The sequence below is a fragment of the Centropristis striata genome, chromosome 2, assembly GCF_030273125.1.
Source record: "Centropristis striata isolate RG_2023a ecotype Rhode Island chromosome 2, C.striata_1.0, whole genome shotgun sequence".
NCBI lineage: Eukaryota > Metazoa > Chordata > Actinopteri > Perciformes > Serranidae > Centropristis > Centropristis striata.
Genome location: NC_081518.1, coordinates 9814800 through 9830908, shown reverse-complemented (window position 1 = coordinate 9830908; position 16109 = coordinate 9814800). Strand labels below are relative to the sequence as shown.

Sequence of the window (16109 nt, the reverse complement as noted above, 5' to 3'; positions counted from 1 at the left end):
AGAATTGCTGTCATAAAAATATGTAGTTTTATTCATTTTCATGCAGTGGGAGCATTTAATAAAATGTCTTCTCAAATTAAATTACATATTAAAATATAATTCTTACATAATCTCCAAATGTCAGTGATGCTCTTCAAGTTCTTAAGTACTTCTCAAGTTCTCAAGTACTTTTACTGTTTTTTTAGACTAATTCTTGAGCGCTGGGTGTTGCTCTCATTGTACTGCTGTTACTAAATGAATATTTGGGAAACACTGTTGATGATGATTTGCATGTATCTCCTTCACTGAAGCTAGTTTATTGCCCTCGTGATTAAACTATATATTTAAACATATGTCAACCTCATTGATCTAAGCAAATTTTCTGTCTGATATTTTTTTCCTTCCTTTCCTCTTTTATTTTTTCAACAAAAGCGTGATTATGAAAGACCTGTCATTTTAGTAAACATTCATAAAAATATTCTAGACAACGTTGTTTTTTTGGTCTTTTGTAATCATTGCATAGTGCTGGCAAATGTGTCAGCTCTTTTGAGTGACATTTTGTAAGAACTTGAATGCTATATCTCAGCTGAAGAGATGAAATATGGAGAAAGATGGCATGTATACATACAATGAAATATGTTCAAGTAGGCTAGATTTAAATTGATTTGCAGGTTTATAAAGAGAGAAGTACTGGAAATGAATCCGTGGGCACTTTTTCACACTTGTACTTTTATGATTGACTGTTAAAACTGTCAATGTTGGGTCTTTCTATGAGTTGGCCTCTTGTTTTGATCACTTTTTCCATGGCTGCACTAAAGAGATTTCTTCTTCCTCTCTTGCTTCCAGGGTAGCTTGAGAAGCAGCCATCAAATATCTCCCCAGGAATTCCTGGGAGAGTTGAAGTCAGGGGTGATGGACGAACGTCTGTTTGCCTGTCTGGACTCATTGCGAGTCTCCCTTACCAGCAACCCTGTCAGGTACAGTACAAAATTACAGCAAATGGAAATAACCTTGCTCTCTTTAATTTAAGTGCTCTCACTATTGTCTCTTTTGTAATAAGTTTTGCTAATAATTACACTGCATAAAGACATTTTGATGGGGTCACAATCAGATGTCGTGTTTCAAAAAATATAATTTCAACAAGTAGAGAGCCAGCAGGTTCTGGTCACATGTCCTAAACTTCATGAATTGCAGCTGTGAAGATCATTCCTGGCAGACTTGTGAATCAGAGCTGAAAATGCTTCACGGAGAACAAAACACCATAGTTTAACTATTGATTTAATCCAGAATTGACTGACAGTTTTTCCTTTGAAGACTTCAGTGATTTAGTGCGTCTTTTGTGTCTTTTTCAAGACATTTTTTATTGTTTTTGTTGATAATTTAACAAGAGAGTGTAATATACATATGAGCCTTGGAAGTGCTCATTTGATATCTCGCCGTAATGACGGCCAGATCCCTGGCAGTCTTGTCTTGGTTGTCTCCCTCTCGTCGATTTAGGTTGTTGCTTTGGGCTCTCTCTGAGGTTGGGGATTAGCATGTTTGTTTCACATTATCATATATTCTCCCAGAAACACTTTAAAGACAGTCAAAAAATCTGAGCTCCAAAATGTAATCTACACTGACTTTTTAACAATCTACCACCTCCTATTGCCATACACACAGAGATTGATTATTTGATCCCAGTAAGCTATTTCCTGTTCTATGACAGAGATACTTTTTGTAAGTTTTAAAAGTTTTTGTGGGATTGGAAATAGCTATTTCAAAGCCTCAAATGTCAAATGAAAAGAATGTTGCACATAGATTTTTCAAGCTAAACATGTAGATGAGGCAGTGTGTGATGATATTAGGGTTGTCACAATACTAAAATGACCATCTCGATGCCGATACTCAGGAAAATATTCGATACTTGATACCATTTTAGATACCACCAGGATAAAAACAAAGACCCCAAAATTTAACAGAAATATTTGTATTAACAAGAAAAATGCAACATGTAAAAATGAACAGAACCACAAGTTAAATATTTATAATAAAAAACAGTTGTGCAAAAAGAAACTGCAACTATGATTACAAGCTTCAGATACTTGATAATTTTGAAAATGAGTATCGTATCCAGATACAATGTTTTAGTATCGATACTTTTTTGAGTATCGATACTTTTAACAACCCTAGATGATATACTCTGAGAGTTTTGGGAGTCTTGCATCTCAGGCTGAATTCGGGGAATTTGACCCCTGATGCACCTTACGCTATGACACAATGGAGACAAAACCAACTAGTAGTTTTCCATAGTGCAGGATGTGGTGAAGATTCCTATTGTTCTATCTCATGGACAGGCTACTGTTGAGAGGGTATTTTCTTAAGCACCCGAGAATTGACTGTAGAGCTTCAAAAGGAGACGTCTCTGGAGACTCAGAGGCTCATTGTTGACCGTGCGAGATCTGTTGGGACATAACCAAGGTAGAGATCCCCAAAGAGCTGCTGCTTTCAGCTGCAGGAGCTATGCAGAAGCACTCTGACTACCTGGATGAAGAAAAGGAAAAGAGAGAGCAGCAAGCTGTTGACCTGTAGAGAAAGGCCCACTCACACGAGCTGGATGATTTGAAAAAGAAGAGGGCTAGGATGGATACATTTGTGCCCTTGAGAAATCAGTGGATGAATACGCTGAGATAGCAGAAGCAACAAGCAAACTGAGCTTCATCACCAAATCAAACGGTTTCAGCCATTCAGCTGAAATGAATAAATAGAACAGGGAAGGCTCTCTTCTGTTAATGTTCCATTAGGTTTATGTTAAATTGGAGGAAGAATTGGTTTACCATATTGAATATCTTTGGGTTTTGGACTGACAAACAAGACATTTTAATGTATCACCTTGGATTATGAGAAGCTGGGATGGACATTTTTCACTATTTACTGACATTTTGCAGACCAAACGATACTTCCATTAATGTAAAAAATGACTGTTGGATTAATCCAGACCCATATTTTTATTCAGCAGCGGTACACAGCCGCTGCAGAAATATTAGTGCAGCCGTCTAAATTTCACAGGATCATTAATATCATCTGCTCTCGTGAACAGACGAAATACACAGCGTTCTGTGTTTTGTGTTTGTAGCTAAGCTACACCAGAGAATATTTGGTTAAAACAGATTTGTGATGCGGTCTTGTGTTTATTGACCCCAATGAAGTTAGCTGGCAGTGTCATGTTAGTGTCATGCAGCCCCGGTGCACATTATGTGGATTGAGATGTGCTGGACTGTGTTTAAAATAGCCTATTAAATGCTACATTGCTTTCCAGCAACCGGTCATATGGTAACCTAGATTGTATGAAAGTCAATAGGAAACTGACCATACATCTTGATTTATTGCAACAGTTAACAAGTTCCCTATTACTTTATTGACTTAATCGCTAGTTTAAATTTTTCTTCAGTACAGCAGGATGTTCAGTTACAAATTATGGTCCTATGTAAAGTAAAATAGACAATATAGCAAGGTATGCTTTAGGGCGAAGCTACCTTGTGATCAACAGGCTGCTAGAGCACTGTACCTCTGTGTGATCGTCTTGGAACTTTTACCTTTTCACAGTGTGATTTCACGTCAATAAAGTGAACTGTAACATTTTAGTTGCTCAAAATGGGTCTGTGCTGGTTGCAAAAAAAACAACAAGATGGCAACAGCCAAAAATCAAGATGGTGATGCCAATGTGCACAAATAAATGGGTGACGCTAAGGTGACTAAATTTATTTATTTTTTGCCAGTGTAACCACATGAAAATGTGTTAATACAGTATGTTGTTAACACAGCTGGAATCTCTCATCTCATTCATTTATTTATTTTTAACTGGTCTAAGCCTTCTCCTGGCTAATAAAGCCTTCTCACTGGCAGGCTCATCTCTTTGGGTTCACATGGGAGTAGCCTTGCGACCCACCGCAGCTCTCACAGACACCCACTTACACAGTAGACTGTAGCACATGAGTGGCAGCACATGGATGTAGGAGTTAAAGAACAGAGACCTCTATGTTTTCTACAACCTCTTGAGCAGCGTAGCTCTATTAAGAGAGCCAAGAGAAAATTGGTGTTAAGAGCTTTTAATCATAATGAATCCACATTTTGTCTGCCAATGTCAATGTCCTCAGCAAACAGGTACAAACACTGCCAAGGACAGAACTCGCACTTTCTACTTGAATTAGGCATACAAGTGTTCATCTTGTCAACAATACATATATGATATATATTAGTCAGTTACCATTTTAAATTAAACACAGGTTTGATTAAAATGTTATATCATAATAACAATAATAACTTGTCACTTACTGATTGAATTAATTAATTTTGGATCCGGTTAATTTGATGCCTTTTTATCACTAGCATGTCTCTATGTATGTGTCTCTCTTGTTCCTTTATACTTTGACCTGTGACACTTGCAGTGTATGTCAACAACATGCATTGATAATAAGGACAGTAGATGCAGTGACTTAGTTACTTTTAGCCATTTGGTGTAAGGCGGAGTTTAAAAAATACCAAATAAAGTCTACATTGTAGGATTTGTTTTATTACAATATGCACAAAAATGTTATTTACTATCAAACATTTATGATACTTCATTAAATGTATCATTAAAATATATAATTGCTGGCAATATGAGCTTGCACAAAAATGTGACATAAATGGCAACAGTCTATGCGTACCCACTGCTTACAGGGCCCCTCACCTCTGTGATCCTTGAGGAATATGTGGCCTGTAGGCACTGACTTTTGAATAAGTCACCACTAATAAAATGGACAGTCAGGCTCATGTATAATGACACAATCTGGCTTGACCGTAAATCTGCCTTGGCTAGAAACAGTGGCCCGACAGCAGTAACCCTTTGCTTTCTAATAGCACCATTACAATCCTGAGTTGTGGGATTGATTTGGCAGTAAAGGTATTTTGTCTGCCACTGTTTTTGGATGCTGATCACTGTCACTTTCTTGGCACTGTTGCAGCAGACATCTCTCACTCACTGCCTCCATCTAATATAAGCTGTTTGCATTCTGCTACTATGGGTTGACAGACTTATGTGCTCCCTCATCAGGTTCCTTCTGGTTGAGCAGGCAGACTTAGAGGTAATTTGGGACTTCCTGCAGCTCCAGAGTGTCGCCGTGTGACGCTTGTCTCTGACCCCTGTATAGCTTACCCACCTCAGCTATTCTAGCTCTCTCTCCCTTCTTGTGAAGAGAGGCCACAGTACTACCCCACAGGACCAGCAAGGCCACAGGATGTAATTGTATTAAATGGATTTGATAAATGGTTCTGACAAACAAGTGGAAATTGGTTTTTGATTTTATATTAAAACTGACCTTCAGGTTTAAGGCCTCAGATTTATTTATTTCTTTTCAGTTTAGCTATAAAATAGGGTAGAGTTTAATATCCCTCTTCCTTACACCAACGTTTTTAATAAACCTTGGATGCTCTGCCTGTCTCTCATACACCTGCCACCCATGTGCTGCACACAGATTCACAATTCCTCAAACAAAATATACACAAACATACCTCTTTGTTTTTATAAGGGAATACACTTATTAGGAACATCTCTAAAATCTAATTATGTCCAAAACGACAGTTCAGCAACCAATTCTCTATAAAAAAAAGTAAAAGTACAGGTTTTATGTTTATGATCAAGGCTATACAATAGGCTGCAGTGGTGTTACAACAGAAGGAATAATGGAATATTAAAATATTAGGACCACTTTTTAATATAATTGACTCTAGTCCACCACCACTACAAACTACAGCCCTAATAATATACATGTAATTAAATACCTATCTTTTACCTCTAACTTTCTCTATCAAAACTGAATATTATTATTGTTCTTATATTGGTAAAATGTATGGCTGAGGTTTATTACAGGTTACAATTGCATTACATTCACATGTGTACCTAATAAAGTGACCAGTGTTTTTGAAAAATCTGAAGCTTCAAAGAACACACAGAAATGTATTATTTCCTATTCATGTTAAAATGGTAGAGGCTGGTCAAAGTCCTGAGATCCCAAATATTGAGGCACACAGTCATGGTTAATATGTTCATGATACAATATTCAAGGGTATGTTGTGAAGTTTAAAAAAAATGTAAACAGATGTGTAGTTTTTTTTGTTTAGAATTTATGGCTAAGTGATCAATCAAATGGTTGGTTGAAGGCATTGTATCTGATTTGATGAATATCCTTGCAGTTTGGCCAAGATTTATAGCTATGTGTTAATACCTTAATATTTAAAACATTGTAGGAACTTGATGCCTTGTTTTTTCAAGCATCTTTGTCAGTGGGAATATTAAAAAATGACGTTAGTCAGTCCTTCCTCAATGAAATGACCTCTATTTTTATTTCAGAGGTTCCACATTGCTATGACTTAAGCCTCCTTCTCTTCGTCCCTGGAGAGTCCCTCCTGTAGTCAGTTAACTTGCTATACTTGGGACAACATTTTAAAGTTAATTTTTTATTTCTGGTTCATAATCGCTTTAGCGGAGTGCAACACTGTGCTCTACTGCCTGGGAACCTTGGAGGCATTCTCCTGAGACTCCGTTAGAAGTCAAGCTACCTTAGGTGTGAAGTTAGCCAGATAAGGCGCCTCATTTTTCTCTTTGATTTATGACTGTTTTTGTTTCCCAGGGAATGGGATGATGAATTTGTTTTCCTTATTTTTTAATGCTCTCTCCCTCGCTCTGTTTCTTGGTGTCTTTCTGAGATGATAGCCCTCAGTCGAATACTGCTGTGCTTCTTTTGCATCTGTTGATGGTGAAGTGTGATTAAAGTATGCCTCTGATCCCAGATTGAACATTAATTACCGTTTGTTGCATTGAATAAATAGTATTTTATAGTATCTCATCCACATTTTGGGAGACTGACGCATTACAAAGATTCCGTTTCTAACAAGTCATGGTCAAATTTTAGGCAGTGTTGGCATAGGACATGGAATATTGTAAGCGTCCAGATTTATGCATTTCACTTGTGGATAGAGTGCTGCTAAAAAAAAAGTATTACTGTCCATCAGTGCCCTAATTCAGGTGCATCTCAATAAATTAGAATATCATGGAAAAGTCCATTTCCGGTATATCAAGTCAAATAGCACCAACCAAGTATTGAGTGCATATAGATGGACAGACTTTTCAGAGGCCAACATTTCCATATGAAACATCTCAAATTTTTTGAGACACTGAATTTTAGGTCTTCATTAAGTATAAGCCATAATCATTATAATTAGAATAAATTAAATAAATTAAGACATGACATGTTTCATTCTGTGTGTAATGGATCTATATAATGTGTTATTTCCACTGTTTGAATTAAATATGTGACATAAATAAACTTTTCTATGATATTCTAATTTATTGAGATGCACCTGTAGTAAGGGTTAAATACTGTTTTTCTCCCAGAACTCCATTTTCCCCCCACAATTCAGTTCAGTGTGGTGTTTTGCTCATTGACGGTGGTTTACTCTATGTATATTTTTGAAATGTGCACACTGCTAGTAGAGAAAATAGACAACCTGAACTATGATAACATCAATGTTAACAGGAAGCAGTCAGACATGAATCGGTGCTGCAGTATCTTCAGCAAAGAAAAGCCGAGGATAGAAAAGTTTCAGATCACTCATACTCAACACGGCTCCAAACACTGAAGACATTCAGGCAAAGAATGTGATTGAAGTTTCTCATTTGGGATGTGGGAGGGTTGCCAGATGTTAGGAACTAATGAAACCCAAGGGCTGCCAAAGCATGCTAGATTAGCAAACAGAATTTAAAATACTAATTACTTTAGAGTCTAGAAAGACAGCATGTCAAATACAAATCACTAACTGCGTGAGGATAAAGGAACAGGTCACTATAGAGAGGCCCTCTTCATCCAGTGGACCACTATGGGACCTTCGTTCAGAAAAATATGTACAGTAGTTAATGGAGGGAGACAAATAATTTTCTGATCCTGTTTGAAATGTACCATGATTTACACATGATATTTGTTGATTTGAAAAGATATCCTGTTCAACAGGCATGTTGTAGCATGTCAGTTAATTTGTACAGTGTGAACAGAAAAGTAGCATGTTCTGACCATGTGTAGAGGCCAAGTTAAAGGTGTATTGTGAGAAAACACAATGTGCAAGATCAATAGAATTGCACAATGTGTGCCCAGCATCTCCTGACTTTCAACTATGATAGAAAGACATAATCCTTAGGTACATTATTGCCATTGCCATTATTTATTTTTCCTTTGAATATGAGACTTTTTTTTCAGGTATTGTGGACAGCTATTATATTGTCTCCTACTAGGCTCTGAAAAAGTCTAAACTTTACAGGCTCTTTACGAGAAGCTTTTGAAAGCTCTTTGAAAGACCATGTCACCTTTTGTCTTCTTCTGCTTTTGTGGAATGTGTTGCAAGGCAGATGTCTTTCAAATTTGATGCAGCAGACCCTGACAGTACAGGCTTGTTGGCTTCCTGTGCGATAATTCCTGCTATAGATCAACTGATTATTTTCCTTTGCTCTCTGGCTCAGCTACAGATGATGAAAAAACTAGCATGCAGTTGCTACTGAGTTATGCATTTCAATGAAGCTCATGCCAAGACCCCCGACTTGAATACTCTATAACCAAAATGGCCTGAGCCTTGGCCTATGAGAAGTGTGAGCTAAATTGATTTTTTTCCCTTCAAACATGAGAGTCTCATTACTTTGGCACCTTGGTAGATGCCTTCCCTGTCTTCATCAGAATGGCAGTGACAGGTTTTGTCAGCCTCCCTTATTTTCCTGACCCTGTCACACTCTCACACACAGTCATACACCTTGATGATACAGAGGCCCACGCTACTTCCCTGCCTCTTGTCCTCCTTTTGTCAGTGGAAGGCCATTAAGAATAAGGTTTTCGTAACTGCTAGAGGCAGGTGGAATTGAAGCCTTGGTTTATATGCTGAAATCGCTGTTGGAAGCCTTTCAAAATCAGTTTTGTTACTATTAATTTGCACAATGAATGCCCTCATTAACCAAAAAAACAAAAAACATTCCAGTATATCATGACTTGACTAACTCAAAGATTTTTCAAAACATGGAGGCTTAAATACAAAAAGGGGAAGAAATGTTTGCACCTAGATGGTCTACACAGTCCTACATCTAACTCACATGGTGTAGTTTAAACACAAAGCCCAGATCTCTGATTCCCATGATAAAATTGTTTGTATAAAAATGATGATCGTCAATTATTTTGCTGTATTTCGCAGCAAAGATGAAGCAAAGCCAGCTAATTAAAACTGCATGTACTGAGCTGTGATGCTTGAAATGCTTAACTGATGTTCATTGATACAGACGCCCAACTGTGTGTGTGTGTGTGTGTAGTGTCACCTCGTAACATTGTTTTGAAACAGTGGGCTTCCGTTCATCTACAGTTATCTATCATTAAGAAAGTACAGAAATATATAAAGCACTGAAATTGGCTCAGTTAGCACCCTTAGGCTTAAGTTACTTGCAGCTCTGCCAATCAGGGTGCCATTAGGCATCAGTGGGCCATTCATTGGTCTTTTTTCCCAATTAGAAACAAATCAACTTTATGTCATGCACAGACAAATTAGTTGTGTCACCCTTCTTTGAATCAACTACCCGTACACATATATTAAATCACTTCACTCAAATCATACACAATCAATCAACAATCAAACCGTTTAAGTAATCATAAATAGTGTATAACAACAGGAGTAGTTTAAAAAAAAATAATCAAAACTCCAAGCGCACATTTTAATTAAAAAATATTAATTAAATTAAAATAGCCTTTGAAATAAAATAGGTATTTTTCTAAATTAAATATATGTATATGAGAAAAGAATAACAAACATTACAAAATAACTAAATATGACAAACCCTAGTTAGGGCAGCATTTATATATAAAGAAAGAAAACATTTTTTAACTATATTGATATATGAGATATGGACTAATTCCATATCACATTTAAAAATATATCAATATATCTTTTATATAAATACATTGCCCAACTCGAAGCAGATTGTGACACATGTGGTTGGATACTGAATTGGTGACACTAATCTTGAGTGTCCAACTTGAATCTGTGGTGATCTTATAGATCTTCTATGCTGTAAGGTTGAAGATGTGTGTGAATCATCCACATTTTAGGTCATTCCAGACCAGTCATCTTCTGGTGGAAAATGTTAAATAAATGGGAAATCACCCATCTCCTGTGTACAATCAAGGTGTGAACAAAATGAGCATCTACCATCTGACACAAAAATGTAACAACATATAATTTATTTACATCTACTTATTACAACCCTAGACTCCTTTTCAGGAAATTCAATTCAGTTAACAGCTTACCATTTTATGTTGTCACCTTGAGAATTTCTGTAGATTTGATGCTGGGAGGCGTGCAGCTTGTTGATTAGAAAAGTACAAACACTGAATGCTAATATTCAAAGATGTTTAATTAATTTTAAACCAGGAGTCACGTGCAGCCGCTCACTTACGCTGTTTGCATACCCTAAAGGGTTTTACCTTGCCTCGCAACATAATAACTGTTGTACCTTTTTGTGTTACTTATTTGAATCAGAGTTAAAACTTTTGTTCTCTCGAAAGTGTCACTGTTCTTTATCCCATTCCCTTCACTTTTGTGTAAAAACTTTTTTTTAATGCTATGCAGCACTATCACACACACAATTGTTCCCTCATCTGCTTCAAGTATGGGTTTAGCAACTATTGTAATATGTAAGTGGGAAGAACAAGGAAACTCTTTGGTTTATGAAAAGGAATGCCCTATTTTCTGCATCAGTTTTACAGTTTCCACCCAAGATCCAAAGAGATCTTAGTAGCCTGGGCCAGAGTTCATTATAACCTCCTAACAATGAACCTTCCCCAAGTGTTTAGGACAAAAGATTAAGGAATATAATGCTGAGAAGGGCTGAGAAATTGTTTTTAATTGAATTAATATTTGTTATAAAATGTTCCTGGTTGTTGTACTGCATAATCAGATTAATCCATTCTATTGGAAGAGGTATAAGGTCACTATCTTGTCTTCTGGAAGCAGATAAAAAAAACTGGTGGTGGTGATAACACTGTTCCTGCCTTTGTATCTAAGATTTTTGCTAATGGCAGTCATTGTCCAATATTTCGACCAGCACTAATGTAGAAATCACACTTCGGTATCTAGGCTATTATGTGTATACAACAAAGCAACACTAATGAACTAAAGCTACTTGCTAAACCAAAAATATAATTTATGAACATTTTTTTTCCCCTAAGAAATATATTTTGTTAAATAAAATAACAAACGGGGACACTGTCATCATTTTTTATTTTATATTGGAGATGAGAGTATTATATCAATGTCTAGAATTTTATCCTGCAACATGAATTAGAGCTTCATGCTGACATATTGGTATTGGCATACATGTGGGCTTAAAAGTGTGAGTAAGATCTCGGTTCACCTAAGAACTGGCAGTTTTTTGTGTCTAGCTCTCTGCATATTTCACACAAAATGTATGGGATCCTTTTCAAAGATGTTTGTTTTAATTATGTGTTTATGTAAAGTATTCTCAAAAATGCATTTTTGGGATTCTATTATATAGCTATACTAGCTTTCACGGCTCCCTTCTGCCTATGATATTTAGTGCATATAATTCTTTGTTTACTACCGCTTCCTCTCTCCTCGGCACAATGTACTGAATTCTACATGTGTTTTTCTGTCTTAAAGCTTTCCACAGTGGCTGATGATCATGAAAGTGTTGTTGTCAGTTGTCAGTCTTACACTGTTGTGATATTGATTTAATGTTTGTTTTTTCAGTTGGGTGCAGAGCTTCGGGCATGAGGGTCTTGGACTACTTCTGGACATTTTGGAAAGGTTGCTGTTAAAGAAAAAGTAAGTTTATGCATTAACTTCTATGAATTCGTATACAGATGCTTATCTGATCTCATTACACTTGTTTTCTTCAGGGTCATTTATCCTGCGCATTTATCTGTACATACATTTTCACACTGCATACAATGTGTTGTCTTCATGCTACATTAGAGATGAACTGTTCCTGATCGCTCTCTGTCTCTTTGTCCCTAGTCAAGAGAAGCTTGACAAAAAGAATCAACATAAAGTTGTCCAGTGTCTCAAAGCCATCATGAATAATAAGGTAATGACATTAGTTTTTTTTAATGGTAATCTTGTTTTCACAATAGGTTGCATATTAACTTATTATTTATTATTACTTAAATGAATACTTTTATTCTGCAAAAAAAATTATACCCAATTATAAAGGAGAAATGTTATAAACTTAATTCAAATTTAGTTTTTACTGAAGTTATCATATACAGTGCTTAACAAATGTATTAGACCACCAGTTTATTTTATGTTTCTGTTATGGTTAATACACCAGTATGTAGAAGCTCTTTAAACGAAATGATAGTTTTAATGCTAAAATATAATTATTATATTATATTATTATATTGGTCGAGCAAATTATTATTTATTGACAAAGATGTCAATTTATAGTTATTTACTTTCATTCCTGGAATGAAAAAAAAAATGAAACATTTGTTTTAGTTTATGACAGATGGTCTAATAAATGTGTTAAGCACTGTATATATATTTGTGTGTCTGACCTTTGAAAATCAGTAAAACAACGTACTTTTCTGATTAATTGTTTATAGACTTGTGAAATGTTTGTCTGTGGGCAGAATAGCCCACATTAACTTAATTCCTTAGTGATTATGAATTGATAAATGTTCATAGACTCTTTAAAGAAGCAGGTGTGGTTGTGGGTGCACTGCCACCAGGAGTCCCCAAAGTCAGTATGTTGCTCTTATACATTTTTGTTAATTATGATATAACTTCTTGAATTAATATGTCAGTTTTGTCCTTTTACCCTTCGGGAAAAAAAATATGTCTGCAATGACTTCTTGTATTTTGAGTTGAGTCTGATCTCCAAGGGTAATTTTAATCCCATCCGCATCGACATCTGGTGTTTTCATGCAATTACCAAATTAGGCACCTGGGATTTCAATTACAAAGGGCTTATGACCAGTGGAGGAGAAGAGCAGCAACACAACAATATGGAGCCAATTGAAGGGAGTTTTACTAATGTGCTGATGCAATCTGGATGACACCCTGTGACACATTTCCACAGATCTAAGATTCCCGTTGTGCATTCTCTCCGGAGTCAGTACTTTAGAGAGAAAGAGTGTGTGACTAAGAGTGTAAGTGAGAAGAGAGATGCTATTGAGAGAATAAGTGGGAAGAACACAACTTTATCTGCCGATGGTTTCCACGTAGTAATGTAGTACGGCATAAATTAAAACAACAAATCACAAAACAGCATATATCTCTCTGTTTCTCTGTTATTTTTTGAGCACGTATATTGCATCTCAAACAAAGCAGTCATTTTAAAAATCTTCTGTTGGTCTATTTGACTAATCTTAAACATTTTCAGATGCATTTGAAATGTAACAGCAACACAAACAGTTGATTTTTTGTTATAGATTTAGTTCCTGAATCTTATTGCTGAAGCTATTATGACTATTTAGTATAAATTCGGGTTGGGTTGTTGTAAAAAAATTCAACCAATTTCATATTATGCCAGAAACCAGACAGACATGGATACCAAATTTTACCACTGTAGAGTGCAACATAATGAGACAGAGGGGGCTCATGACTGAAAGTGTAGCAACTCCAGTCAACTTGGTGGCAGCAATGTTGCATTTATCAGCACCTTTTGCCATGACTTTTCAAGCAGTGTTTACATGTTGCCGCATGTATATCTGGCACACTTCTTTTGTTGGTTTCAAATCCAAAATGTTGACTAATTGGCACTGTTTTATTTTTCTTTGGGACTAACTATGCTCTGTCTCAATCCTGCACCACAAAATCCACATGGACTTTCCATTAGACAAACACAACATGCATCATGAGCCTCGTACCCTCTCCCACCTCGACGACAATGTGATCTTCTTCATGTCGGCAGCCTCGGCTTGGCAGTGAATAATTGCACACGGCCTGTCAGACATTAGTGGCTCATTTAGTCCGTTTATAAACAAACAAATATTATGTTAATCACATTGTCATATTGCTTATCACCAATGCGGTACAGCTGGATTTAGTGCTGTGATGCTGTCGGCACAGGTTGCTGATGTGGGCTACTTTCAGTTTGCCAGAATGTGTCATAATGACAAATGTCGGTTCAGCCGGTTTGCATGAAATCAAACCGGTCTAAGCTTGTAGACTGGACCGGACTGGGAAAAACGTAATTACCCTTAGCAGAATCTGGGCCGTAGACATAATGGACACAGACAGCCTTTCAACACAAATTATGTGTGTTTAGAACAATTTAACAATAAAACAAACAAAAAAAAACATTTTAAAAGAAATAAAAGGTAGGGTAGTGCAATAAACCAACATTTTTAATGAAACTTACATAATGAGTTGCTCTCTGACATAATTTAAGTCATGTCATTATGCTTGGTATATTAAATTTTTCTTGAGACAAGCTGTCATACGTAGCCTGCCCCTGAATGTACCTGAAAGTAATCTATCACTGTCAGTCACTTTGGAAGGTCTTGACTTTTCAAAAACTTTTTAGTTACAGTTTGCATGTACAAGTTAAATAAAATTATTTCGCAAAACCGTAAACCATATGATCACATTGTGATAAAATTATTCCAATTAAGGTCGGTAGACAAAAATGTAGTTATTACCCAGACCAAAGCACTTTTACATTGAAATTTATTCCGTCAAAGTAGTTTTATTTCACAATGCTTCAGCTTTTTCTCCTTGTGTGCTGTTAGTCCACAGTAGCTATAGAGAAAAAAAAAATCTTAACACATGGAGCTAAAACCCACCGGAGACAGATATACAGGAGCTCTGGCACAAAGTGTGCTGTAAGGTCTCATGTAATCCTGCGTCTCAACAGGCGCCAGACGCCAGCATTTACCCGTAGGCCTCTCTGTCAGCCCAGACCTTTCCCTGGCTAGAGAGGCATCTTGGGATGGGATGTACCCACAATGCCAAGAAGACAGGTGTTCTCTGCCAGCTGTCAGTGCAGCATTTTTTCTTCTTCGCCTTCCTGCGTCAAGTCACACAGTTGCATATTTCCTATTGTCTGTCGTGTAAAAGTTACTGTACTATGAAACTAGCCTTGGAACAACTTAATCTTGATCAAGAAAGTTACTATAAATACACACATTGTATAGCTCTCACTTTTTACTTTTTTATCTTCATTACTTTGTTAGTACTTATTAACTTCAATATCGGTCAGTATTTACACTGTTAATTTGTTATATACTGTGATATACAGTCATGGAAAAAAATATTAGACCATTGTTTTTTTCAGTTTCTTGTTCATTTTAATACCTGGTGCAACTAATGGTACATTTGTTTGGACAAATATAATAATAACAACAAAAATAGCACATATGAGTTTAATTTAAGAGCTTATATCTAGCCATTTTCCATGTTTTTTTTTTATAATAACCAAATTCATTATCAAGAAAAAATGGAAAATGGCTAGATATCAGCTCTTAAATTAAACTCTTGAGCTATTTTATTTTATCATTATATTTTCCAAACAAATGTACCTTTAGCTGTACCAAGAATTAAAATGAACAAGAAATTAGAGAAAACAAGGGTGGTCTAATATTTTTTTCCATGACTATATATATGTAAAACAATGGTATTGAGGATTTAAAAGGCCTGCTTGGTTCTCCAAAGTATAGTATGACAGACATTTCAGAAATTTGAGAGAAAAATCTGGAAAAATATCATATTTCTTAGAAAAGGAAGCAACATAAAACCCATATAAAACAGGCAAACAGAAAATAGGATTCGGGTGCTCAGTAGTGCTTGGTGTTGCCACCATGTCTACAAAAGCGCTTTGAAATTGTTTTTCAAAAGCAAGAAAAAAAAAACCCTCACTTTTTGATACATTCCTTAGTCAAATAAAGCCCCTTTCACTGCAATACAAAGAGTCAATTAATTGTAATGTATTATTTGTCCTGAGCATTTTGTCTACTAACATGATCTGAAATTGGTAAATTGATTTTTTTTTTCTGTAAAAAAATTAACCACAATCAATAAATGAGCCTGGATTATCTTTGTTTAGCAGCAATTACAGTTCTGAATGT

At 36.0% G+C, this 16109-nt stretch overlaps 1 protein-coding gene across 1 annotated transcript in view; it reads left to right on the top strand.

Moving 5' to 3' along the window:
- The window catches only part of LOC131987059 (protein diaphanous homolog 3-like), a 181712-nt gene that overhangs the window by 18304 nt on the left and 147299 nt on the right, over positions 1-16109 (top strand). The window contains exons 5-7 of the mRNA XM_059352207.1: positions 826-956; positions 11791-11865; positions 12058-12127. Coding sequence (XP_059208190.1) covers positions 826-956; positions 11791-11865; positions 12058-12127 — 276 coding nt within the window. The remainder of the gene's footprint in view (positions 1-825; positions 957-11790; positions 11866-12057; positions 12128-16109) is intronic.